The sequence below is a fragment of the Corythoichthys intestinalis genome, chromosome 8 (genome assembly GCF_030265065.1).
Source record: "Corythoichthys intestinalis isolate RoL2023-P3 chromosome 8, ASM3026506v1, whole genome shotgun sequence".
Lineage (NCBI taxonomy): Eukaryota > Metazoa > Chordata > Actinopteri > Syngnathiformes > Syngnathidae > Corythoichthys > Corythoichthys intestinalis.
Window position 1 is genome coordinate 44,355,351 of NC_080402.1, and position 26,087 is coordinate 44,381,437.

The 26,087-nt window shown below is 39.4% G+C and overlaps 1 protein-coding gene across 1 annotated transcript in view; it reads right to left on the reverse strand.

The window, feature by feature from the left end:
• Positions 1–9,076: 9,076 nt before the first annotated feature.
• Positions 9,077–26,087, reverse strand: part of LOC130920722 (noelin-2-like) — a 44,374-nt gene continuing 27,363 nt past the window's right edge. The window contains exons 4-8 of the mRNA XM_057844117.1: positions 25,395–25,614; positions 21,295–21,401; positions 14,180–14,356; positions 13,893–14,066; positions 9,077–10,761 (exon numbers count right to left, since the gene is read on the reverse strand). Of these exons, the coding sequence (XP_057700100.1) occupies positions 10,441–10,761; positions 13,893–14,066; positions 14,180–14,356; positions 21,295–21,401; positions 25,395–25,614 (999 nt within the window). The 3' untranslated portion in view covers positions 9,077–10,440. The remainder of the gene's footprint in view (positions 10,762–13,892; positions 14,067–14,179; positions 14,357–21,294; positions 21,402–25,394; positions 25,615–26,087) is intronic.

The following is a 26,087-nucleotide window of genomic DNA, read 5'->3' on the forward strand; positions in this document are numbered from 1 at the left end:
TGTAACAAGCCACTCCACATTGAAGATGACCTGTTTTTACAAGTCAGAGGCAAAATGGCACTGGTAAAAAGAGTTCATTGACGATGACAGGGAGTGGCAGATAGTGTCCGAAGAATCCGGTGGACAGTTTGGTAATAGAACAGGTGAGTGGGAAGACAGGCAAGCAGTACAGGTTCCAGGGGGGGAAAAAAAAACAAAAGTGAGCTCAGTATCAGGATTACAAGATTCTTTGTTAGCTGAAAGTCATGTCGGTCAGTTGTTGATCTGGCAATAATGTGAGGCCAATAACCGGTTTAAGTAAGCTGCTGACGATGATCAGCAGCACCTGGTCCCAGGCTCACCCATATGTGCAATCAAGACAGTGACACAAATACGAAAACACAAAGAGGAGGGGCTCAGTTTGAAAAATTGTATTCAAACATTGAAACATTTGGATCAACATAGAGTAAATGCCTTTTCCCTCCATATGTTGTTATGCAACAAGTTTTGAATCACTTGACTTGCAGACATGGCAGATCACTTCAATGCACCGGCCATTTTATTAATGCTGGGTTGAATAACTTTTTTAACAGTCAAGCAGTGATGTCCAAATGCAATTATGACTTTGAATAAAGCACTTATCATACAAATTATCCTGCATGCTCTTTTGTTTAGTTGCGTTTCAGGTGTGCGCTGACAGTGAAGTCACACGTCGACCGTTAAATTTCAGATTTTGAGGGCGTCCGGTCTGCACGGTCCGCCCCGGAACAGTGCATAACCTATCCTTTGCACTGCCCAGTGTTGTTAATAACGGCGTTACAAGATAACGGCGTTACTAATGGTGTTATTTTTTTCAGTAGTGGGTAATCTAATTAATTACTTTTCTCATCTTGGCACCGCCGTTACCATTACTGAGGACGGAAAGGCATGCGTTACTATGCTTTATTATATTGGTCGAAAAGTCTGAGGGAGACGGACTCACCGAGACGATAGAGCAGAGCAGGAGTGGGGAGGAGGTAAGAAAGTTGTGACGCCGAGCAAACGCGATGCTAGGTAGCTCCAATAATACATGTTGTAGCCAATAGCCTACAAACTACACCCGCATGTTATGGTAGATATGGTAGACATGGTAGATATCACATATACTGTATACAGTATAGGTATAACTAGATCCAAAATGACAGACGCGGCACTAGATGCGTTTGTAAACAGCCGCCATCTTAAAGTAGTACACTTTTTAGGACGGCTCTGTTGTAGAGAACCTTCCTAGCGAACCTGAGTAACTTTTTTTATCTAAAATACTTCTAAATCGGCAAAATCTTGACTTGAATCTATCTTTAAATGATGAAACAGTTTTAAAACTTTCATATGTCGAAAGTAGAGAGAAGGGAACTAATGCAATAATGGGAGCAATTTTAACAACTTTTAACAGTTTATTCAGGGTAAAGGGTAAATTAGGGTAAAGAATTGGGCTCGGGCCAGTTGTACCAAAAACCATCACAAAAAAATTCACATAGTGTGGCCAATGTTTTTTTTTTTTTTTTTTTTTTTTTTGAGGAAAAAAAAAAAGTAATTATCACCAATTACTTTGCCAAGTAACTAATTACTCTTACATTCAGGTAATTGAGTTACTAACGCAATTACTTTTTGGGAGAAGTAATTTGTAACTATAATTAATTACTTTTTTTCAGTAAGATTAACAACACTGGCACTGCCATAGTGCTGATCCAGACTGCATCTGGTGCACTGACGTTAAGCGGGCGTGATTGCAACGCGGATCTGGCGAGCTGAGGCCGGAGGCTTGAAGTAATTTATTAGTATTTTATTTATTAACTCCTACTTAAACTTTCCTGTCTTACAAACAGAATATGATGTTAATATAACGATAATGCTCAGCCATATTTGATTGCAACTCCTCTAGCCCCTAAAAAGGGAACCCATCGGCAAAATTCTATATAATCTATAAAGAATTCAGGGATTTAAGTATTTATTCAAAAGAATTTTCAAAGAAAAAAGCTCTTTGTCTGTGATTCCACTCGGTCAGCGTTGACGGCCTCGCCAACAATGCAGGCCCCCTATTTATCGGCACCGCACCCCGTGCCTCGTGCCCCGTCGATACATTATGAAGTCTATGGCTACGCTTAGCCAAAACTACACCTACGGACACAAGATGGATATTTCGATTTTTTTTTTAACTCAAAGCTTTTAAAAGCTTCAACAAAAACTGAGCTCGAATTGAAGATTGAACACAGTGTCAAGATGTAAAAACATACTTGGATGCAATAAATATATATATACACTGTATCTATTTGTGTGTATGTATGTATGTATGTATGTATGTATGTATGTATGTATGGCGGAAAACAGACAAGACTGAAAAAGCAGTTTCTGCTCTTGCACCCTCTTTAAAATAAACTGCTGTATTTTAAGCCAAAAGAACTCTTGTGTTTGATAGAACAATATGTCTATATGCTGCCAAAGCAGATTCATGGTGCATTAAGCCCCCAAACTATTTTTAATTTGCCCATCTTACCCTGGAAACTCCCGTTTACAGACGTCGCGCAACCGTTTTGTTTCAACCCAGCCATGAAAACAAGGTAAGTAATAATATTTATTATTTTAAATGTCTGTCATTTTTAGCTTAGAATCATTAATTGATGTCTAATATTTTGTTCAAAACAAAAAAAAAAGACTTTTAAAAATTATTCGCTTGCATATTTTAAACTTTTAAACAAATGACAACACAATGAAAAAAATGGCGTCTGTAAGAAAGTCGCAGATATCTACCTCATAACCATTGCTAAATTGTATGTTTTTTGTTACTGTCGCATTTTCCCGATATGTTAGATGATAAATAATCGAGCTAAAAAAAGAAAAATTAAAAATTAAAAATATTTAAAAGAGTAAATACAGTATATGAAAAAGAACATCTCGACCACTCCTTGATGTCTGCAATTTCTGTATTGCGAACCTTGTTATATTATCATGTTTCACCCATAAAATCCCCCAAAAATCCAGCTGTGGCCATTCACAGCTGCGTCTTGACACTCAGTGATACATGCGACATGGAGTTTTTAGATCGAAACAAGGGAAGTATGAGATAACATCTCATGAAAGTCATGGCGTCTGTAATTCTGGTCTCGCGTGCGCTCAACTCCAGATAGGGTTTTGCTGTTTAAAAAAACTTACAAAAAAAAAAAAAAAAATGCCCTCCTGTCAAAAATTTTTCTTCCCCCAGAAAATCGAGATTTTAAGCTTCCCAATGATGTATCACATATGCGTATTGGACAATTATTAAATTTGGCCAAATTGGGGATCTCAGAGCGGAACTTCAAGTCACTTGAGTGTTTTCCGCCATATGTACAGTATATATATATATATATATATATATATATATATATATATATATATATATATATATATATATATATATATATATATATATATATATATATATATATATATATATAAATAAAATCGTCGTCTTGCCCACCCGGGCAGTATGGTCTCTCCTTTCAAGCTCGGGTCCTCTACCTGAGGGTCCTGCGCAGGATCTTAGCTGTCCCTAGGATTGCGCTCTTCTGAATGGAGACGTCGGACGTTGTTCCTGGCAACTGTTGGAACCATGCACCCAGCTTGGGGTTTACTGCCCCTAGTGTCCCGATCACTACTGGCACCACGCTTGCCTTCACTCCCATTTTCTCCAACTCTTCCTTCAACCCTTGATATTTCTCCAGCTTTTCATGTTCTTTTTTCCTGATGTTGCTATCGCTTGGGATTGCTACATCTATCACTACTGCTGTCTTCTGATGTTTATCCACCACCACTATGTCAGGCTGGTTGGCCATCACCAGTTTTTCTGTCTGGATCTGGAAGTCCCACAGGATCTTGGCTCGGTTGTTCTCGACCATCTTCGGAGGTGTCGCCCACCTTGACTCTGGGGTCTCCAGTCCGTACTCGGCACAGATGTTCCTGTACACTATGCCTGCTACCTGGCTATGTCGTTCCATGTATGCCTTGCTTGCTAGCATCTTACACCCTGCTGTGATGTGCTGGACTGTCTCAGGGGCCTCTTTGCATAGCCTGCACCTGAGGTCCTGTCTGGTGTGATAGACCCCAGCCTCCATTGCTCTTGTGTTAAGGGCCAGTTCTTGTGCTGCCATGATCAGTGCCTCCGTGTTGTCTTTCAGTCCGGCCTTTTCCAGCCACTGGTATGTTTTTCCCATGTCAGCTACCTCCTCAATTTGTCGGTGGTACACACCATGCAGGGGCTTGTCCATCCATGATACCTCCTCATGGTCCTCCTCCATATTGGGCTTCTGTTGCCTGAGGCATTCACTGAGCAAGTCATCACTGGGGGCCATTTTCATTATGTACTCATGGAGGGATGTAGTTTCCTCCTGGATCGTGGCTCTGATGCTCACTAGTCCTCGGTCTCCCTCTTTCCACTTTGTGTAGACCCTCAGGAAGCTGGACTTGGGGTGAAACCCTCCGTGCATTGTAAGGAGCTTCCTTGTCTTGATGTCGGTAGCCTGCATCTCTTCCAGTGGCCAGGATACGATGCCAGCAGGGTATCTGATTACTGAAACTGATATACTGATCTATCTATCTATCTATCTATCTATCTATCTATCTATCTATCTATCTATCTATCTATCTATCTATCTATCTATCTATCTATCTATCTATCTATCTATCTATCTATCTATCTATCTATCTATCTATCTATCTATCTATCTATCTATCTATCTATCTATCTATCTATCTATCTGTCTATCTGTCTATCTGTCCGTCCGTCCGTCCGTCCGTCCGTCCGTCCATCCATCTATATGTATATATATATTTATTGCGAGACCCGCAACTTGCCCAAATTTCAAAAACAGAAGGGCATTTTGAAGAAAACATTTTTTTTTAAACAGCTAAACCCTAACTGGAGGTAAGAGCACGCAATAGCATAATTAAAGACGCTATGGTTTTAACGAGATATTATCGCGTACTTACCGCTTTTTGATCAAAAAACTCCATGTAGCATGTATCACCAAGTGTCAAGACACAGCTGGGAATGGCCACAGCCGGATATTTGGGGAATTTTATGGGTGAAACATGGTAATACAAAAAAGGGTTGTGATGCAGAAATCGCAGACATCAAGGAGTGATCGAGATTTTAATTTTCATATATTTACCCCTTTGAACGTTTTTTTTTTTTTTTCATTTTTCTTTATTTGGATCGATTATTTATCATCTAAAACATTGAAAAAATGCGACAGTAACGAAAAAAATACAATTAAGCAATAGTTATGAGGTAGATATCCGTGACTTATTTACAGACACTAATTTTATGGCTAAGTTGAAACAAAAGAAGTTGCGCGACCTCGTTAACGGGGGTCTCCAGGGTAAAACGAACAAATTAAAAATAGTTCGGGGGCTTAATGCGCCATGAATCTGCTATGGCAGCATATACGTAGACATATTGTTCTATCAAACACAACAGTTTTTTTGGCTTAAAATACAGCAGTTTATTTTAAAGAAGGGTGCAAGAGCAGAAACTGCTTTTTCAGCCTTGTCTGTGTTTTCCGCCATATATTATTTTTATTGCTGACACGGTGTTTCGGGCCCCACTCACACAAAAAAGTCAAACTCCACCAATGATCTTGAGTTGTCATGTATGTGTTTGACCTTGTTGCCACAGTAACATACAGTAGAGGTCTATCAATCTCCTCCCTTTTTTCTTGTTCATTTTGTTTTGTTGTTTTGTTTTGAGGATGAAAAGCCTGTGCTTGTCGTCGTGGAAACCATTGCTAAAGAATAATGGTCATTGGGAGAGGAAACGGGAGAGAGCAAATGTACAAAGACATCGATGGCTGGCTGGCAGATGGATGGTTGCATCGATGATGGATAGAAGGATGGTAGATCGGTACATAGATTGCATGTATTTGGTGTTTATGTAAATGAAGTATACTAAATTGACAGACGTATGGATACATACACGCGTACTATAGGTAATAATAGACTAAATATACTGTAATTTCAGATTGGATAGATTTGACTGGTGTACCCAATAACGTGTCCGCAATTCACCCTCAATCTGGAGCATAATTGGGTTGCAGTATTTCCTTTAAGCAACTAGAGAGCAGTCTTGCGCTTCTTCTTTAAATCTCATCTATCCTTTCTCCCGCTTCTTTCTCTCTCCACTCTCTCTACCACACTCCATCCTAGTCCTTCTTGTCCTTCACCACAAAGATGTTTTTTTTCCCAAGCAGAGGAAGATTACCCGATCGATAGCAGAGACGATTATTCCCTTGTTTTCCCACAACTCCTTCCTGCTTCCTCCTCTTCTTATGCTCCTCATGATCTCTTAGTGAAACACAACACAGCAACAAGGACAAAGAAAGAGGTTGTACAGGAGGATAATGGAAGGGGATAACATACTAGAAAAAGAAACGAAAAAGAGGGAACCAGAATGAAGGAGAAGAAAGTGAAGAATGACATTAAAGGAAGACGAGGGATAAAACGGAAAATCAAAGAGGGAAAGATAAGAATAAAAAGGAGAAGGCAGGAAAGTATGGAAAGAGTAATGAAAATAAAAATTGGAGGAAAGGCAACAAGGAAGGAATGACTTAATTTCACAAAGCAACCTTTGAACATCAAACATTCAGGTGTATTTTGGGGAGGACAGGAACTACAAATTGTCTTTGAATTCAAGTACCGAGATGTGACACTTGATTCTCCACTGTCTTTTAAAAACCATATTAAAAGAATATGTAATGCAGAGAAATTCAACCTAACAATTTTAAACAAATACGATCTTTCATAACACTTGGGGCTGCTAGAAGGTTTCTCCATTCAGTGATTTCCATCACACATTAAATGTTGCATTATTTGTTGGCAACTGGCAGATGTAAATACATGCAGTAACATAAGCCCCTTTCACATACATCTGAACACCGTTTAAAAATCAGGATTTAAATGGGCAGGCCTTGTATGTGAAAGCAATTTCCCGGGTTGAGTGACACGAAAATTATGCGGACTTTCAATGGGTCGTGTCTTATTATAATGTCCGGAACTTTCCCGGGAAGCGGTGTGCATGAAAGTGAGAGTTAAATTCCCGGGTCACAGCACGATGGCTGTTGACGTAGATATCATGGCGGGCTGATCGTCACTTCCTCTTTCTTCGCAATAAAACGAAAAACGGTAAACAAACATCGCAATTATCAACATAGCAAGCTGGAAATAGCTTAATTAAACTGAAAACATAACAAATTAAATTGCTAGTGGATCGAAGAGCTGAGGAAGAGAATCGATCATGTTGCCGATGTTAGGGTCCGCAACTGTGGAAACAAGGTTGTACCTCAAAGCAGAAAACAACAGAGGGATGCGTTCAAAGGTTTATCAAATCAAACAAAAATACACGCGATCGCGGAAAAGGGGGAGTAACACAATGGGTCCTTGACAGTAGGTCATTGGGGATCAATAATACTAACCTAAGCGGTAGGCAGAGAGCCGATAAGACAACAAAACAAATGCACTCAAATACCAGCACAACATAGGTGATTCCAAAACAAGGGCAGCAGACGAACAGGCTAGCAAATGCACGAAATTCGAGTGTACAAGGTTTCGAATGGCGCTCAGCAAGATAATATCTCGGAACCATTCTCTTGGATCGCTTGGGCTTAAATTCAGTCTTGATGAGATTGAATTGGCTGCAGTTACGACGTCGGGAATGCTTCCACAACCGACGCTGTAACAAAACATGATTTGACCAACATTGTGACAGCTGATGCCGACCAAAAATGACGTAATGTCCGGGTTATAAAACTGCGCCAGCAGCCCTCCCCACACAGAGAGCGCCAGTAGGCAACATGGGACAAGTGTGTGAAAGTGTCCACCCCGCGTCCCGCCCGGGATATCTCTACATGCGTAAAAGCAATGACGCGAGTAAATCCCACGTTACCCTACAATGGAATTTACCGGGATATGTTTGCGAAAGGGGCGATAGAATCACTGTATAAAAATTGTTAAACCAAAGTCGTTCCATGTTTGTAACAAAAAAAAGACTTTATTGAGCCTTGAGATTTGACAAAAAAAACAAAGAATGGAAGGAAACAAAAAGGCAGGAGAAAGGTTAAATGAAAATATAAGGGGGGGAAGAACGATAAAAAGAAAAGATAGCAGAAGGCACAACAGGAGACAGGAGAGGGAAAGAAAGGAAAGGAGGAGATGGAAGAAAAAGGCAATAAAGAGTATCACAAAAGTGAGTACACCCCTCATATTTCTGCAGATATTTAAGTATCTTTTCATGGGACAACACTGACAAAATGACACTTTGACACAATGAAAAGTAGTCTGTGTGCAGCTTATATAATAGAGTTAATTTATTTTCCCCTCAAAATAACTCAAAATATAGAAATTAATATCTAAACCCCTGGCAACAATAGTGATTACACCCCTTAGAAACTACGTACATCCCTAAATGTCAAAATTGAATACTGCTTGTCATTTTTGCATGGCTATCACCCCAGGAGGAAGCCTCTTCTGAAGACGGTACACAAAAAAGCTCACCCGTCTCATCAGACAATAGGACATGGTTCCAGTAACCCATGTCATCAGACAATAGGACATGGTTCCAGTAACCCATGTGCTGTTTTGACATGTCTTCAGCAAACTGTTTGCGGGCTTTCTTGTGTACCGTCTTGAGAAGAGGCTTCCTCCTGGGGTGACAGCCATGCACACCAATTTGATGTAGAGTGCGGCGTATGGTCTGAGCACTAACAGACTGACCCCCCACCTCTTCAATCTCTGCAGCAACGCTGACAGCACTCCTGTAATGAGTCACATGACATTTTGGAGGGAAAATGACAAGCAGTACTCGATTTGGACATTTAGGGATGTACGTAGTTCCCATGCGGTGTACTCACTTTTGTTGCCAGGGGTTTAGATATTGATAGCTATATTTTGAGTAATTTTGAGGGGAAAATAAATGAACTCTATTACATACCGTAAGCTGCACACAGACTACTTTTCATTGTGTCAAAGTGTTATTTTGTCAGTGTTGTCCCATGAAAAGATATACTTAAATATCTACAGAAATGTGAGGGGTCTACTCACTTTTGTGATACACTGTATGAAACTGGAAGGAATAGAGAGAAAATAGAATGGGTAAAAGCTGAAAAAGAATAAGGAGATGGGAAAACAGAAGAAAGGAGTACATATAAAAGGAAAAAATGAAAATAGGACATGAAAAAAAGTTGAAAAGGAGATGGCCAGGAGAAAGTAAAAGAAAGTAAAGGACGTGGGATGGGAAAGGAAGGAAAAGAAAAGCAGGAAAAAGAAAGAATGAGGGACAGTTAGACAGGATAGAAACTGAACAAAAGGAAAAGAAATTAAATGACAGGAGAGGAAAAACATGAATGGAGGAATGAAAAAGAGAACCCAACACACAAGCATGCTCTAATTCACACATTATCTTGCGACAAAGCTATAACTCAAACACAAGCTTTGCAATGGATGTGTGTATTTGTGTGTGTGGGTATGCATTCATGTAGCCAGATTGTTTCTCAGTTGGGCACACAGGATATGGGCGTTTGGTCCGGAAGAGACGCACATTAGTATGAACTATCTCTGCAAGCACCTAAACACACGTGCACCATGCTTAGGGCCTTTTCACACTACACGTGTAGAGTAATGTCAACAAACCCATTTATTGTGCATTTGGTGAGTGGGTGGTACCCACGCAAAAGAGCGTTGCTGGGCATTCTGGAAGATTCTGCAAGAATAAATTTCTGTGAACGCGAGGGACCCCAAATGGAACATGGGGTTCGTCTCATGTAATTGCAACTCTCTCCTCTATTTTATCTAGCCCCTCCCACCAGAAATTCCATCGAGGAATCAGTTTCAATTCAGCTTAATTGGACAAATTCTGCTGTTGCAGAAAAGCCACAGTGTCTGTGTGTGTGTGTGCGCGCACTGCATATAAATATGTGTTTTAAACAAGTTGCTGGCTCGCCACGTTGGCTATAAATAGATTCAACAAGGTGGTCCTCTCTGATGGTTAAATATTAACAAGGACAGCCTATAGCCGATAAATATGAGGCTGTATTGTGTTTAATTTTCTTTTGTTCCACCATCTACTGCTCCTGCAGTCTCTTTTAGTGGAGGTGCATTATTTAGCAGGATGACCGGGACGGTGGGGGACGAAAAGCCAGGGGATAATCGAGAAGATGAAATTAATGAAAAGATGACATTGATACAGCCGCATAGGTTGAATAGAACCCCCCTAAAAAAATATTTTCCAGTTGGCCGTGATTCATAATTAAGCAGCTCAGAAAACAAAATCATGAAAAAAAAAGAAGAATAGAGAGGCGTGACGTTTGTTTACATTTATTATAGGAACAAAACCATGCGGACGAAACACATCCACCACAAATCAGACAAACTCAATCATGTTGGTGTTTCCTTTCCGATCTACCCGTCAGTGCGTATGACGTGAAAGAGCGTGACGTTGTAGAGCACCTGGTGTCCATTGTTCCAGGTGTAGAGTGCCCTCTCTCGAGGATTGTAGTCCATCATGCTGATGTGCGAGTAGAGATTGTGGAAGGGCACGTCCGTGTACTCGTAAGTGGACGTGTTGGTGTTGTAGGCAAAGTGGACCTTGGCTCCGGCTAGGTGTGAGTTGGTGACATAGAGGACGCCGCAGATCATGAAGGCCTCGCCCGCGCTACGTTTAGGGAAGCCCGTGGACCAGGTACGAAGCACATCTAGGGAGCGCGGACATAGGCGGCTTACCTGAGCACAAAAGCAATGGCGTTACAATGTGATGATTAAAAAAACTCTGACAAATGCTAACATTAGCGAGTAGCAGTGTACAGTAAATCACCAATTTCAAGATGATATCAAAAATAACAATTCTTTGGACAGCTATAAGACAATTGCCTGGATTACAAAGTCTGCCACAATTCGATTTCAATTCCCTTCAAGGGACCCTGATAGATTTAATACGATTTTATGCGCACTGTCAGTGTGTGCCATAGATTTCAGTATCAGTTGACGGGACACGGGGCCTATTTTCAAAAACTTCAAATTCAAATATTTTCAAAACCAAAGCCACTAGCGACTGACTTGTAAAACCAAAACAGGCACCTCCCTAAGGCACATATGCCATGAGCAGCGACATAAAAAAATTCAAAGCCATTCCCTAATAAAATCCCGATTAATTATTTTTTTATACAAGTACAAAAAAACAAACTGGCTATAAAATTCTCAAATTTTACGCTAGATGCACAAAATCACAAAATGAAGAGATAATCACCTATTATTTTTTTCTTATAATTATTATTATTAGTTTTCAACAGCTAACAAGTCACTCAATTTTCACATCAGAAACTTAATGCTTGAGAAAATCATGCAGAATCATCTTTAATTTTACTTAACAAAAGCAAAATTAGCATTTTTCTATATATAATTACAATTTATTTTGGTTGAATTCCGCTATTGTGTAGAGATACAAAATCCAAAATGGCGCCCTTCAGAAGACAAAGGGCTTTTTATGTTCAAAATTATTGTAAATAAATGTTTAAATTGTGGAATTTCTATAGATATGAACATAAAACAGTCTAGATTCTTGGTTAAAAGCAAAAAAACGGGCAGTTATCATTCATTTTACGTAAAAATATCAAGCCAAAGTTATGGTATTGTGTAATCCAACATGGCGGCCATCACAAAACAAAGAGCCATAGACTTCATAATGATATTGATGGGTCAGATTCCACCTTCACTGTGCCACGCCTTCAAGTAGGGGGCCATCCCACAATCCGCTTCAGTTATTCGCAGTCGGTCGCAGCGACACATGCAGTGATCCAACGCCGGATTTAGGTTGAAAAAGTATGAAAGCTGTACCGCATAAAAACAGTAAGGATTGTCTCAGGAGTGATTTGTTCAAAGATTCAAGGTAATTATTATATTTTTCGTTTTTTCACAAGAATTTTCAACGTAAAAAGCTCTTTGTTGTAAGGCTGCTGCCACCTGGTATTACAGACTAGCATCATTCTTCAACATATTTCCGTAAAATAAATGCTAACTGCCCGTTTTTTTTGTTCTTTTAACAAAAAATCAAGACTGTTTTACGTTCAATTCTATAAAGAATTTGGGGATTTAAGTATTTACTCACAAGAATTTTCAACGTAAAAAAACTCTTTGTTGTAAGGCTGTCACCACATTGACTGACAGACTAGCATCGTACTTTGACATATTTACATAAAATCAATGCTAACTGCCCGGTTTTTTGCTCTTTTGACAACGAATCTAGACTGTTTTACGTCCATATCGATAAAGAATTCAGGAATGTAAGCATTTGTTCTCAAGAATTTTCACCGGAAAAGCTCTGTTTACTTAAGGCGGCCACCACATTGACTAACAGACTCGCATCCTACTTGCATATATTTACGTAAAATAAATGCTAACTGCAAGTTTTTTGTTTTTTTTTTGCTTTTAACCAAGAGTCGAAACTGTTTTACGTCCATATCTATAAAGAATTCAGCGATTCAAGCTTTTACTCACAAGAATTTTCACGGGGAAAGCTCTGTTTACATAAGGCGGCCACTACATTTGCTTACTGACTAGCATCATAGTTTGCAATATTTATGTCAAATAAATTCTAACTGCACTTTTTTTTTTTTTTTTGCTTTTAACCAAGAATCAAAAGTGTTTTGCATCCATATCTATAAAAAATTCAGGAATTTGAGCATTTATTCACATGATTTTTCAATGAAAAAAGCTCTTTGTGTGTGATTCCACTCGGTCAGCTTTGACGGCCACGCCAACAATGCGAGCCCCCTATTAATCGGCCCTGCACCCCGTGTCCCGTCAATATGTTATGAAGTCTATGAAAGAGCTTTTTAAGTTGAAAATTCTTGTAAATAAATCCTTGAATCGCGGAATTTCCATAGATATGAACATAAAACAGTCTAGATTCTTGGTTCAAAGCACAAAACGAGCAGTTATCATTCATTTTACGTAAATATGTCAAGCCAATGTTACACTAATTTTATCCATTGATTTTTTTCACAACCTTTCGAAAGTGCATGCATGATGCTATTTAATATACCAAATACCTTGAATCCTTGACCAAATCACTCTTGAGACACTCCTCCCTGCTTGTATGCAGTAAAACCTTTGTCCTATTTCTACCTAAATCCGCCGTTACAACGTGTATTTAAGTTTATCACAGTGGAAGCCAACTCAACGTTCTGCCTGGGAACACCCCCTACAGGAAGACGTGGTGCAATGTCTCTGGGAGCTGTCTTGTCAACTGATGGTGGAGTTTATGTGTGCATGAATGGTTATTTGTCTCCTTCTGCCCTGCCATTGGATGGCAACAGATTCAGGGTGTACCCCGCATACTGCCAATAGTTAGCTGGGATAGGCTCCAGCACCCCCACGGCCCTCGTGAGGATAAGCGGCTTGGGAGATGAATGAATCAATTTGACACAGGAAGTTATTTCAACTGAAGCAATAAACAATCTTAAGTAATGTTGACGTTTTTGACAATTTTAATGCCGCGTAATTTCAGATATTTGAATTTGAACTTTTTTTTGTTTGTTTTTACCAATGGGCGTTTCCAAGAGGTGACGATTTTCATTGGTGGTTTGCATTTTGAGGGATTTGATTGGCTCATTGTCTAATTGATGCATCATTACACCCATAATTATAACCGGGATGTAAATCACTAATTTATTAATGATATGATACCGTATCGGTATCGATTCTTCTAGACAATGATATGATGTTTGCTGCGATTATAAAGTCTGCCACCGTTCAATCTGATACAATGGTTGGTCAGTGTTCAAAGTATCAATTCAGAATGATATATACAGACAACCCTATCAGCCAGTAAGGTACGCTATGTTATTTAGTCATACCACGATGTTTCCGGCATTGGGTATGGATGTGTAGACGGCCCACAAGCCTGTCTCGTCAGCCATGAGGTCGATGTCGGAGGATCCTCCCCAGCTATATGGGAATGTATTGTTGTAGCCCGCACCACTAAGGCTACGCTGCAACAGCACGCTACGAGAACGGAAGTGGTACTGTACCTAGAACAAAAAACATATACACGTGAACATATATTAATTAACTGTTAAAAATACATATTCATAAACAAAAAGACAAATACATGACAAAAAGAAACGATAGGAATTTGGCCTACCAGGATGTTACTCTGATGCTTGTTGTAGTAGAGTGAACCGTTGTAAACTACGTGGCCCGTGCCGGCCCAGGCGTGCGGCAGCAGGTGCTGCACGAAATTCTGACCCTTGGTAAAGTCGGCCATGGTCCGGTACTCAAGCACACGCCGGCCCCTGTAGAAGCCGTCCATAGACCACACCTGAACGACAATCACATGAGCAATATTTGAACACTTTCTTCATGTAAAAATAGGACATCATTTTTTTCGGAAAAAAGTTTTTATTCTACAGTCAATGTAAGATTTTGTCAAAATGTTGTTGAATTCTGATCAAACACACATTGTCTTTTAAAAATTTTTTTTTTTTTTTTTTTACCATCATGGCCTATTACCTCCGTGAAGTTGGTCCCCCATCAGACGCTAACTTATATAAAAATGACGTCAACCGTTTGTGCTTGTTTGTGCTGTAAAAAGTTTGTTTGTGTTACTATCGTTTTTGAGGTATTAACAATTCTTTTACAGGTCAATCTGAGGTCAACCAGCCCCCTATTTTGATTAAAAATGGCTAAAAGTGGTGTCAATCGTTTATGCTTCGTTTGTGCTGTAAAAAGTTTCGTTTGTGCTGCTATCGTTTTATAGACATTAATATATTAACTATATTGCCAAACGTATCACATTTGATACACCTCAAATTTCATGATTTGAGACTAATTCAGAATTTTGACATTTCTTTTTGAAAAAAAAATGATGTATGCAAGTCAACACATGCATCTGCAGGTTCCATGAAAAAAACAAACAGGATTTAGCAAGGGTTATAGATATCTGAGCACTTATTAAGCATATTCATTTTGACTTTTCTTTTCACAAATTTGAAAAAAAGGTTTCATTAGGACCTTATTTTTCAAATTTTGCGGTTCTCTGATAATTGCTTCATATTGCTGGCATTAAAGAGTTAATTTCAAGCGATGACGTCACTCGCAGCGTTTCCATATCCAACTTCTATGGCTAATGAAGCGTACCAACTCTCTCAATAACATAGGGGTGTCCCAACATGGTGGGGCCAACTTCACGGAGGTTGGCGTATTGTACTCCGGCATAGTACTGTTAAATTATGGGTAGCTTTTACCACTCTCATCGGCTCTCACAAATGCAGAGTTAATTTTAGGTTTGAAGAACTCTTTCTTTAACAAGCCTGTTTCACTTTTAATGAAAGCAGTTCCTATCACAGAGCAATATTTGTTTTATTTTGGCCATCTTCTTTTTAGCTTCAACTGTCTGACGGGCGGCCTAAGATTTTCCTGCAAAACATCCTGATAAACTTTTACATTAATTCTTCCATTAATGATTGCAAGTTGTCCAGGCTCTGAGGTAGCAAAACAGCCCCAAACCATGATGCTACCTTCACCATGCTTCACGGTGGGGATGAGGTGTTGATATGGTGAACTCTACACATGACGTGTGTTAGTCGCAAAATTTTCAACTTTGGTTTCATCAATCCACAAAATATTTTGCCAAAACTTATGTGGAGTGTTCAAGTGCCTTTATGCAAACATTAAACGAGCAATAGGGTTTTTATAGACAGCAATGGCTTCCTCCGTGGAGTCCTCCCATGAACACTATTCTTGGCCATAGTTTTACATATAGTTGATGTGTGCACATGGATATTAGACTGTGCCAGTGATTTCTTTAAGTCTTTAGCAGACACTCTAGGGCTCTTTTTTACCTCTCTGAGTATTCTGCGCTGAACTCTTTGCATGGACGGCCACTCCTTGGGAGAGAAGCAACAGTACCAAACTCTTTCCATTTGTCGACAAATTCTCTGACTGTCAATTGATGAACATCCAGACTTTTAGAGATGGTTTTGTATCCTTTCCCAGCTTTACACAAACCAACTATCCTTGATTGCAGGTCTTCAGACAGCTCTTTTGATCGAGCCATGATGCACATCAGATAATGCTTCTCATCAAGACAATTCTTACCAGGTGTTTGTTTTATAGTGGGCAGGGCAGCTTTAAACATCAGTGATTGGGCACACACCTGACCTAAATTGTTCGGTAAAAATCAGGGCTCTCAAAATTATCGCATTAACGGGTGGTAATTAATTTTTTGTAATTAATCACGTTAAAATATTTGACGCAATTAACGCACATGCCCCGATCAAACCGATTAAAATGACAGCACGGTGTCATGTCCACTTGTTACTTGTGTTTTTTGGTGTTTTGTCGCCCTCTGCTGGCGCTTGGGTGCGACTGATTTTATGGGTTTCAGCACCATGAGCACTGCGTAATTATTGACATCAACAATGGCGAGCTACTAGTTTATTTTCTGATTGAAAATTTTACAAATTTTATTAAAACGAAAACATTAAGAGAGGTTTTAATATAAAATTTCTATAACTTGTACTAGCATTTATCTTTCAATAACTCTTTTAAGAAGTCTTTCTGTACATGGATCGCTTTAACAGAATGTTAATGTTAATGCCATCTTGTTGATTTATTGTTATAATAAACAAATACAGTACTTATGTACAGTATGTTGAATGTATATATCCGTCTTGTGTCTTATCTTTCCATTCCAGCAATAATTTACAGAAAAATATGGCAAATTTTATAGATGGTTTGAATTGCGATTAATTACGATTATTTAATTTTTAAGTTGTGACTAACTCAATTAAAAATTTTAATCGTTTGACAGCCCTAGTAAACATTTTCAATTGCTCTTTAAGTCTCCTTGGCAGAGGGTTCACTTACTTATTATTCACCCTTTTGTCATTGTTTGCATAATATCCTCATTAAAATATGAAAACCTATAAATGTTTGATTGGATTTAGTTAAAGCAGATACTTTTTCATCTGTGTGAGTTTAACAAAGATCAGATCACATTTGACGGTGATTTTATGCAGAAATGTGAGAAATTCCAAAAGGTTCAGATACTTTTTCATACCACTGCATACAGTGCCTTGCAAAAGTATTCGGCCCCCTTGAATCTTGCAACCTTTCGCCACATTTCAGGCTTCAAACATAAAGATATGAAATTTATTTTTTTTGTCAAGAATCAACAAGTGGGACACAATCGTGAAGTGGAACAACATTTATTGGATAATTTAAACTTTTTTAACAAATAAAAAACTGAAAAGTGGGGCGTGCAATATTATTCGGCCCCTTTACTTTCAGTGCAGCAAACTCACTCCAGAAGTTCAGTGAGGATCTCTGAATGATCCATGTTGTCCTAAATGACCGATGATGATAAATAGAATCCACCTGTGTGTAATCAAATCTCCGTATAAATGCACCTGCTCTGTGATAGTCTCAGGGTTCTGTTTAAAGTGCAGAGAGCATTATGAAAACCAACGAACACACCAGGCAGGTCCGAGATACTGTTGTGGAGAAGTTTAAAGCCGGATTTGGATACAAAAAGATTTCCCAAGCTTTAAACATCTCAAGGAGCACTGTGCAAGCCATCATATTGAAATGGAAGGAGCATCAGACCACTGCAAATCTACCAAGACCCGGCCGTCCTTCCAAACTTTCTTCTCAAACAAGGAGAAAACTGATCAGAGATGCAGCCAAGAGGCCCATGATCACTGCAGAGATCTACAGCTGAGGTGGGAAAGTCTGTCCATAGGACAACAATCAGTCGTACACTGCACAAATCTGGCCTTTATGGAAGAGTGGCAAGAAGAAAGCCATTTCTCAAAGATATCCATAAAAAGTCTCGTTTAAAGTTTGCCACAAGCCACCTGGGAGACACACCAAACATGTGGAAGAAGGTGCTCTGGTCAGATGAAACCAAAATTGAACTTTTTGGCCACAATGCAAAACGATATGTTTGGCGTAAAAGCAACACAGCTCATCACCCTGAACACACCATCCCCACTGTCAAACATGGTGGTGGCAGCATCATGGTTTGGGCCTGCTTTTCTTCAGCAGGGACAGGGAAGATGGTTAAAATTGACGGGAAGATGGATGCAGCCAAATACAGGAACATTCTGGAAGAAAACCTGTTGGCATCTGCACAAGACCTGAGACTGGGACGGAGATTTATCTTCCAACAGGACAATGATCCAAACATAAAGCCAAATCTACAATGGAATGGTTCAAAAATAAACGTATCCAGGTGTTAGAATGGCCAAGTCAAAGTCCAGACCTGAATCCAATCGAGAATCTGTGGAAAGAGCTGAAGACTGCTGTTCACAAACACTCTCCATCCAACCTTACTGAGCTCGAGCTGTTTTGGAAGGAAGAATGGGCAAGAATGTCAGTCTCTCGATGTGCAAAACTGATAGAAACATACCCCAAGCGACTTGCAGCTGTAATTGGAGCAAAAGGTGGCGCTACAAAGTATTAACGCAAGGGGGCCGAATAATATCGCACGCCCCACTTTTCAGTTTTTTATTTGTTAAAAAAGTTTAAATTATCCAATAAATTTTGTTCCACTTCACGACTGTGTCCCACTTGTTGTTGATTCTTGACAAAAAATTAAAATTTTATATCTTCATGCTTGAAGCCTGAAATGTGGTGAAAGGTTGCAAGGTTCAAGGGGGCCGAATACTTTTGCAAGGCACTGTATATTTCCTTTTATTCACCTAGACATCCTGTATATCTGCTCATATTACATCGTCACACATAATCATTTATTGTTCTCATAGCACTGTCTTTTCTCTACTTTGTGAACAGAGGGGGCAAGTACTGTTTGCCTTACAAGGAGTGTTTCTTTGTTTCAGGTTACTGAGTGATATGGACAGTGAGTTTGTGTTCTCTTTCTTTTTCCTGATGTCCACATTATCTCCACCGTAGTGTTTTTTTCCACTGATTTCCCTTGGAGGGGCTGGCACTAGCCTTTTAATTAATCTTTCCTTAATAAATGTATTTATCTTGGGATGTGGGAGGAAACCAATGTACCCGGACACAACCCATACAGGTGCAGGGAGATACAAACTCCAAAATTGAAGGCAGGAGCCTTGGATTGAACCTTTGATTTCAGAACTCTGAGCCAGACGTGCTAACCACTCGTCCACCAGTCGTGCTTTTGAATTTGAAAATTTAAAGGGTTATTACTCCACTATGAACACACAAATGTCATTCTACAGTAAACCTGGAGGATAGAACCATATTGTCCACACTTGATATGATGTAATGACATTATGTGCAAAGTGCCTACTGCGTAACCTAAAGCCAATCTTTGCAAGCTTTCGCAGATAAAACAGCATTAATGACAACGTCATCATCTTAAACAAAGGCAAAAAAAAAATTCCACAAATTATTGACTTTGCAAAACAATACTGTTTAACCATCCATCTACAGAAACATCTTTTTTTTTCTTTTTTTTCCCAACAGAATATACAACTATTGTAAGAAAATGAAATACATTTATGAACTATGCATCATTATGAGGGTGATGACAGAATGAATTAAACTCATGAATCAAGGCACTACTGGACCGCGACAAAATGCTGACGAATGCTTTTGGGACACATGAGCTGGGGTAGGGAGGCGTAGCTGCTCAATCTGATGATGTCAACAACAAGTGTGACAAGTGTAAATAACAAGAGTGAATGAAACACGGATGCTGCCGCTGACATGTTTCTGCTACACTCCGAAAGGGTCACTGCGGCGATATGAATCACACCTTGCAACAGCCAGACAGTTGCCTTGACGACCGCCTTTATGTGCTCACCCAGCATACAGCATGCATGTGTGTATACACATGTAAAATGTAGGAGAGTAATGCCCCCCATTCTGGGTTTCTGGTTAATGGTCATGCAATATTGAAGATGTTTTTGTTAAGTTTTGTTACTTTACTTTTATTTTGCCCAACAAGGTTAGGGTGAAATCACACTGAAACTTTGTAAATTTCACTGAAAAAGAAGAATAAAAACAGGAAGTGTTTCGGTCTTTCTTGTAGTAAAGTAACATAGTATTTGCCAAATGGAAATAAAAAAGACATTGATTTATGATATGTTGTCAGTGTGATGGTCCTTCACAATCATATTAGAGCATTTTAAGTTGCTGTGTTGTTTTCGTCGACGATAGCGATGACGAAACTATTTTGTCGACGATTTTTTTCATGACGGTGACGTGACAATGAGGAGCAAAAATGTGTTTTGTGAGACACAAACATAACGAGATGAGTACCAGTTTTGTCTGATGAGACGAGAACGAGATGAAAATTCGCCAGTTTCCGTCACGAGTTCACAGTGTGTGATTTTTCTTATCGTATGTGTAGTTAGGACACATCGTCGCAGTGTTTGGTTGTGTCACTCATGTCGTGTTGCCCTGTCCCCACACACTCTTACTCACCGGTGTCCTTAGGCTCCATGCTCCAGACTTTCCTTTAGTGAAACGCATGTCAGGTGCTGCTTGGTAGGTTTTGATATGCTATGCCACGTTAGGCTTCAAAAGGCAATGCTGAGTGATCATCACACACTAAATGTAACTTGTAGCGTTTAGCATAGCGTTCGCATTTGCATTAGCATTTAGCATTGTGACTGTCATCTTAAACTGTTGGAAAACTTTTTACATATACTGTAGTTCGTGGTGTCCAGCTGAGTTCAATTAATTGAAAATAATGTACTGTTTTCCTGCTGAGTTTGTATTATCATCACAAAGATGGTGATGTCCTTGTAGACATTATGTATTTTGTGCTCGTCTGTCATTCGAAAATTGTTGGAAACATTGTATTTATTTGTTCATGACTCAAACATTTGAAGTTTACAGACGACAACATTTTGAGTAATTGTTGACAAAAACTAAACAAAATTTCTTTCATTTTTGTTGACTAAAGCTAGATGACCACATTTTGAAATGACTAAAATATGATTAATAAGTATTTTTGTCCAAAAGACTAAGACGAAAATGAAAAGGCCTGCCAAAAACATCATGTTATTAATGTATAGTTGGTTTTTCATTTGCATACCGGAGCATTTTTTAAAATTATGCCACAAAAATCATAAATATATTTGGCTGACCCCCAGGTTAAGGCTGGCAGACCCCCACGAACCCCAGTTTGAGAACCCTTGCCAACCAAAAACAGAAAAAAAAAACACTTAGATAAGGCAGCTGTCAAGTGTCCACCTTTTTATCACCTCCTTCACTTGTCAGCCACATACACATGGACACACAGTATGGTATAAGACTCACCCTGCTGTCAGAGCTGGGAATCATGGCGTCAGTCATCCAGGAACCAAAGCGGGACCCGGACGCCCTGATGGTGATGGGACCATTGACAGCTGTCAGCCGACCGCAACCTGCTCGCCGAAGGAACACAAATACAACATGGGATTATTTTACTGCACTTGGGGAGAAAAGAAAACAATAATTTGATTCTATTCATAGGGTTTTTCTGCGGTTGTAGCTATCATCTTGTCATCAATGTATGAAGAGTACCATACAGTGTGGTATGATAAAGTATCAGTAGTTACCTTTTGGAATTTGTCACATTTCTGCATAAAATCACCATCAAATGTAATCTGATCTTTGTCAAAATCACACAGATGTAAAAACAGTGCCCGCTTTAACTAAAACCACCCAAACATGTATAGGTTTTCATATTTTAATGAGGATAGCATGCAAACAATGACAGAAGGGGAAAACAAGTAAGCAAAGTAAGTAAACAATTTTTACCAAACAATTTAAGTCAGGTGTGTGCCCAATCACTGATGAGTGGTTTAAAGGTGCCCTGCGCACTATAAAACACATGCCTGGTAAGAATTGTCTTGATGAGAAGCATTGTCTGATGTGCATCATGACTCGGTCAAAAAAGCTGCCTGAAGACCTGCGATCAGGGGTTGTTGATTTGTATAAAGGGAAAGGATATAAAACCTCTAAAATCTTTAGAAGTCTACAAAATCTCTAAATGTCTGGATGTTTATCAATCAACAGAGAAGTTGTCTACAAATGGAGAGTTTGGCATTATTGCTTCTCTCCCAAGGAGTGACCGTCCACCGAAGATGACGCCAAGAGTTCAGCGCAGAATACTCAGAGGGGTAAAAAGGAACCCAAGAGTGTCTGCCAAAGACTTACAGAAATCACTGGCACATTCCACTATCTTTGTGCACACATCAACTATATGTAAAACTATGGTCAAGAATGGTGTTAATGGGAGGACTCCACGGAGAAAAAAACATTGTTGCTCGTTTAATGTTCGCAAAAAGGCACTTGGACACTCTACAGAGGTTTTGGCAAAATATTTTGTGGAATGATGAAACCAAAGTTGAATTGTTTGGGAGTAACACACAACATCATGTGTGGAGGAAAAATGGGACAGCTCACCGACATCAACACCTCATACCCACCGTGAACCATGGTGGAGGGAGCATCTTGATTTGGGGCCGTTTTGCTACCTCAGAGCCTGGACAACTTGCAATCATTAATGGAAGAATGAATTGAAAAGTTTATCAGGATGTTTTGTAAGGAAACCTGAGGCCGTCTGTCAGACAGTTGAAGCTAAAAACAGGATGGAAGCTGCAACAAGACAATGATCCAAAACACAGAAGTAAATCAACTTCAGAATGGTTTCAGAAGAACAAAACACACGTTCTGGAGTGGCCAAGATAAAGTCCAGATTTGAACCCCATTGAGATGCTTTGGCATGACTTAAAGACAGCGATTCATGCCAGACATCCCAAGAATCTGACTGAACTACTGCAGTTTTATAGAGAAGAATGAGCCAAGATTAGGCCTGATCGATGTGCCAGACTGATCTGCAGCTATAGGAAGCGTCTGGTTGAAGTTATTGCTGCCAAAGGGGGGGGGCAAAATATTAAATGTGATGGTTCACTTACTTACTGTCATTGCATGCACACTATCCTCATTAAAATATGAAAACCTATAAATGTTTGGGTGGTTAGTTAAAGCAGACACTGTTTTTTCATCTGTGTGATTTTGGCAAAGATCAGATCACATTTGATGGTTATTTTATGCAGAAATATGGAAATTGCAAAGGATTCAGATACTTTTTCATACCACTGTATGTGCTGAATGTCCATTTCATTAGGTACGCAATTTCTACTGCGTCCAGTAATGGCACAAAATATATCTTTAATTACAATGGGGGAAAAAGGTACTTTATTCTGCAATTACAATAGATTCTAACATGTAATAATAAGTCAAATACTGTATTTATACAGTCATGGACAAAATTATTGGCACCCCTGGATTTTTTCCAGAAAATGCAGCATTTCTCACAGAATTAATGCAAGTACAAACATTTTCATTATGAATGTTTTTATTTCTTGGATGTGCATTGGAAAAACACAAAAAAGCTGAAGGGAAAAGTTAAAAAAAAATGTATACAATTTTACGCAGAATGCAAAAAATGGGCTGGACAAAATTGTTGGCACCCTCAACTCAATATTTGGTTGGGTATCCTTTAGAAGAAATAACGAAAAGCAATCACTTCCTATAACCATCAAAAAGTTTCTTGCACCTCTCAGATGGAATTTTGGACCATTCTTCTTTTGCAAGCTGTTCCAGGTCTCACAGATTTGAAGGGTGCCTTCTTGCAACAGCAGTTTTGAGATCTCTCCATAGTGTTCAATATGATTTAGATCCGGACTCATCGATGGCCACTTCATAATTCTCCAGTGCTTTGTCTTCAACTATTTCTTGGTGCTATGTTTTGGGTCATATTCCCGTTGGAACACCCATGAGCTTTGAAGCAGACCCAGTTTTCTGACACTACACCCTACATTCCGGCCCACAACATTTTGATAATCTCCATATTTCGTGACTCCTTTCACACTGTCAAGCCACCCAGTGCCAGAGGCAGCAAAACAACCCCAAAACATCACTGGACCTCCACCATGTTTGACTATAGGCAATGTGTTCTTTTCTTTGTAGGCCTCATTCTTTTTTCTGGCACTGGTCTCCAACCATTTCTTGTCGCAGTTTGAGGTATGTTTTGGGTCAATGTCCTGTTGGAACACCCATGAGCGATCCAAAACATTTTGATTGTCTCCATATTTCATGATTCCTTGCACACTGTCAAGGCACCCTTAAAAATCTGAGAGACCTGGAACAGTTCACAAAAGTGGTCCAAAATTCCATCTGAGAGGTGCACGAAACTTGTTGATGGTTATAGGAAGCGATTGCTCTCTGTTATTTCTTCTAAAGGATGCGCAATCAAATATTGAGTTGAGGGTGCCAACAGTTTTGTCCAGCCCATTTTTTGCATTCTGTGTAAAATTGTGTACAATTTGGCTTTTCTATTAAGCTTTTTTGTGTTTTTCCAATGCACATCCAAGAAATAAACACATTAATTCTGAAAATATTTTTAATTGCATTAATTTCTGTGAGAAATACTGTATTTTCTAGAAAAATTCCAGGGGTGCAAATAATTTCGTCCCTGACTGTATATACTAGTATATTCTCATAATTTCCCAACATTTTTACATAAACTGATCAATTTTTTAGATTAGAAAAATATAGCTTAAAAAAAAAAGAAGCCTTTTATCCCTCCAAAATTGGCTTCATTCTGAGAGAACATAACTTTTATTTTCCTGGGGAGATTATGACTTTTCGACACCTAAAAAATACAACTTTAATTTGATTAATAAAACAAAAAATCTTCCCCTTCCCAAAGACACTTGTTACTAAAAGCAAAATTGCATTTATGTTGCCTTGTACTTGCTGGCAACGTTCTTTTTGATGAAACACAGCATCGGATTTAGTGTCTTAGGTTTTACACACAAGAAGACAATCAGGTTGTTTTCGTCCCAATTATTCCTCTTCCTAAAATGGCATCACTATTTCTAAGACGTGTTGTTTTCAGAGACACTCAGAGAAAACATCAGCGATTATCTGGGAGCCATTGGTTTTTAAGAGATTCTGCTTTGATATCTGCCTCGAAGGACTTATTTCAAGATTGGACGTAGAACAGTCTTTAAAAACGCTTAGCTGGGAGTTTCCTAAGGTAGACAATGTCAATTAAAAGTGTAAATTACACTGCTAAATTTAAAAAGAAAATGATGTTGCCAAATGAGCATTGAGACCAGCAATTCTGGGATGCCTATTATAGTTATGTTAGAACACATTTGGCTGTGAAAGTGCTATTAATCGGGTGCGTATCATTTTTAAGAGCACATTCATCTCAAGAGCACAAAAACTACCAAGTCTTGAGCTAAAAGCGACTGAAAGATTCCACAGAACAGTAGGCGGATAGGTTAATTTGTATACAGTGAACTACGAATGCATGGAGATTACCATAATCAGTAATGAGTGAGAGTAAATTTCTACATGACCTAGTTTGTTCATGCAGCTGTGCAGTCTGGTCTCCAGCAGCACAACTCTCCTCTGAAGCTCCTCGTAGTCGTATGCGCCGATTTCCTCCTGGATGGCTGTCAGGACCACAGACAGGTTCTGCAGTTCGCCTCGCAGAGAGACCAGCGTCTGAACGTCGGACCGGTACTGATCGGCCGTGGACAAAAGGGGCTGGAGCTGAGTCACCTGACCCCTTAGCTCCTGAACAAGATAAATCAGCAAACACTTCAAATTGGGTTTAGGATGAGAGGATTATGGTGTGGGGTTCAGAGTGAAGAGTTTAAGTGTTTAGATGTTTTAATAAATTTGCCTTGCCTTGCATTTGAGGGTTGAGTGTTGGGATTTAAGATGTTATGGTATTAGGGTTTGGGTCAGGGGTGGGCAAACCGGTCCTCGAGGGCCGCAGTGGGTCCTGGCCTTTGTTGCAACTGATTCAGCACAGAGAGTTTAACCAATGAGGTTTCAGCTGAAACACAAATCACCCGGCTGCCATCAACTGATTGCACTTCTATGAAACCAGATTGGTGAAAGGCTGTCCTCATGATGGGAATGAACAAAACCCCACACCCACTGCAGCCCTCGTGGAATAGTTTGCCCACCCTTGGTTTTGGTTCTGCGGTTAGACTAGGGGTGGGCAAACTATTCCACAAAGGGCTACAGTGGCTTTCCATTTC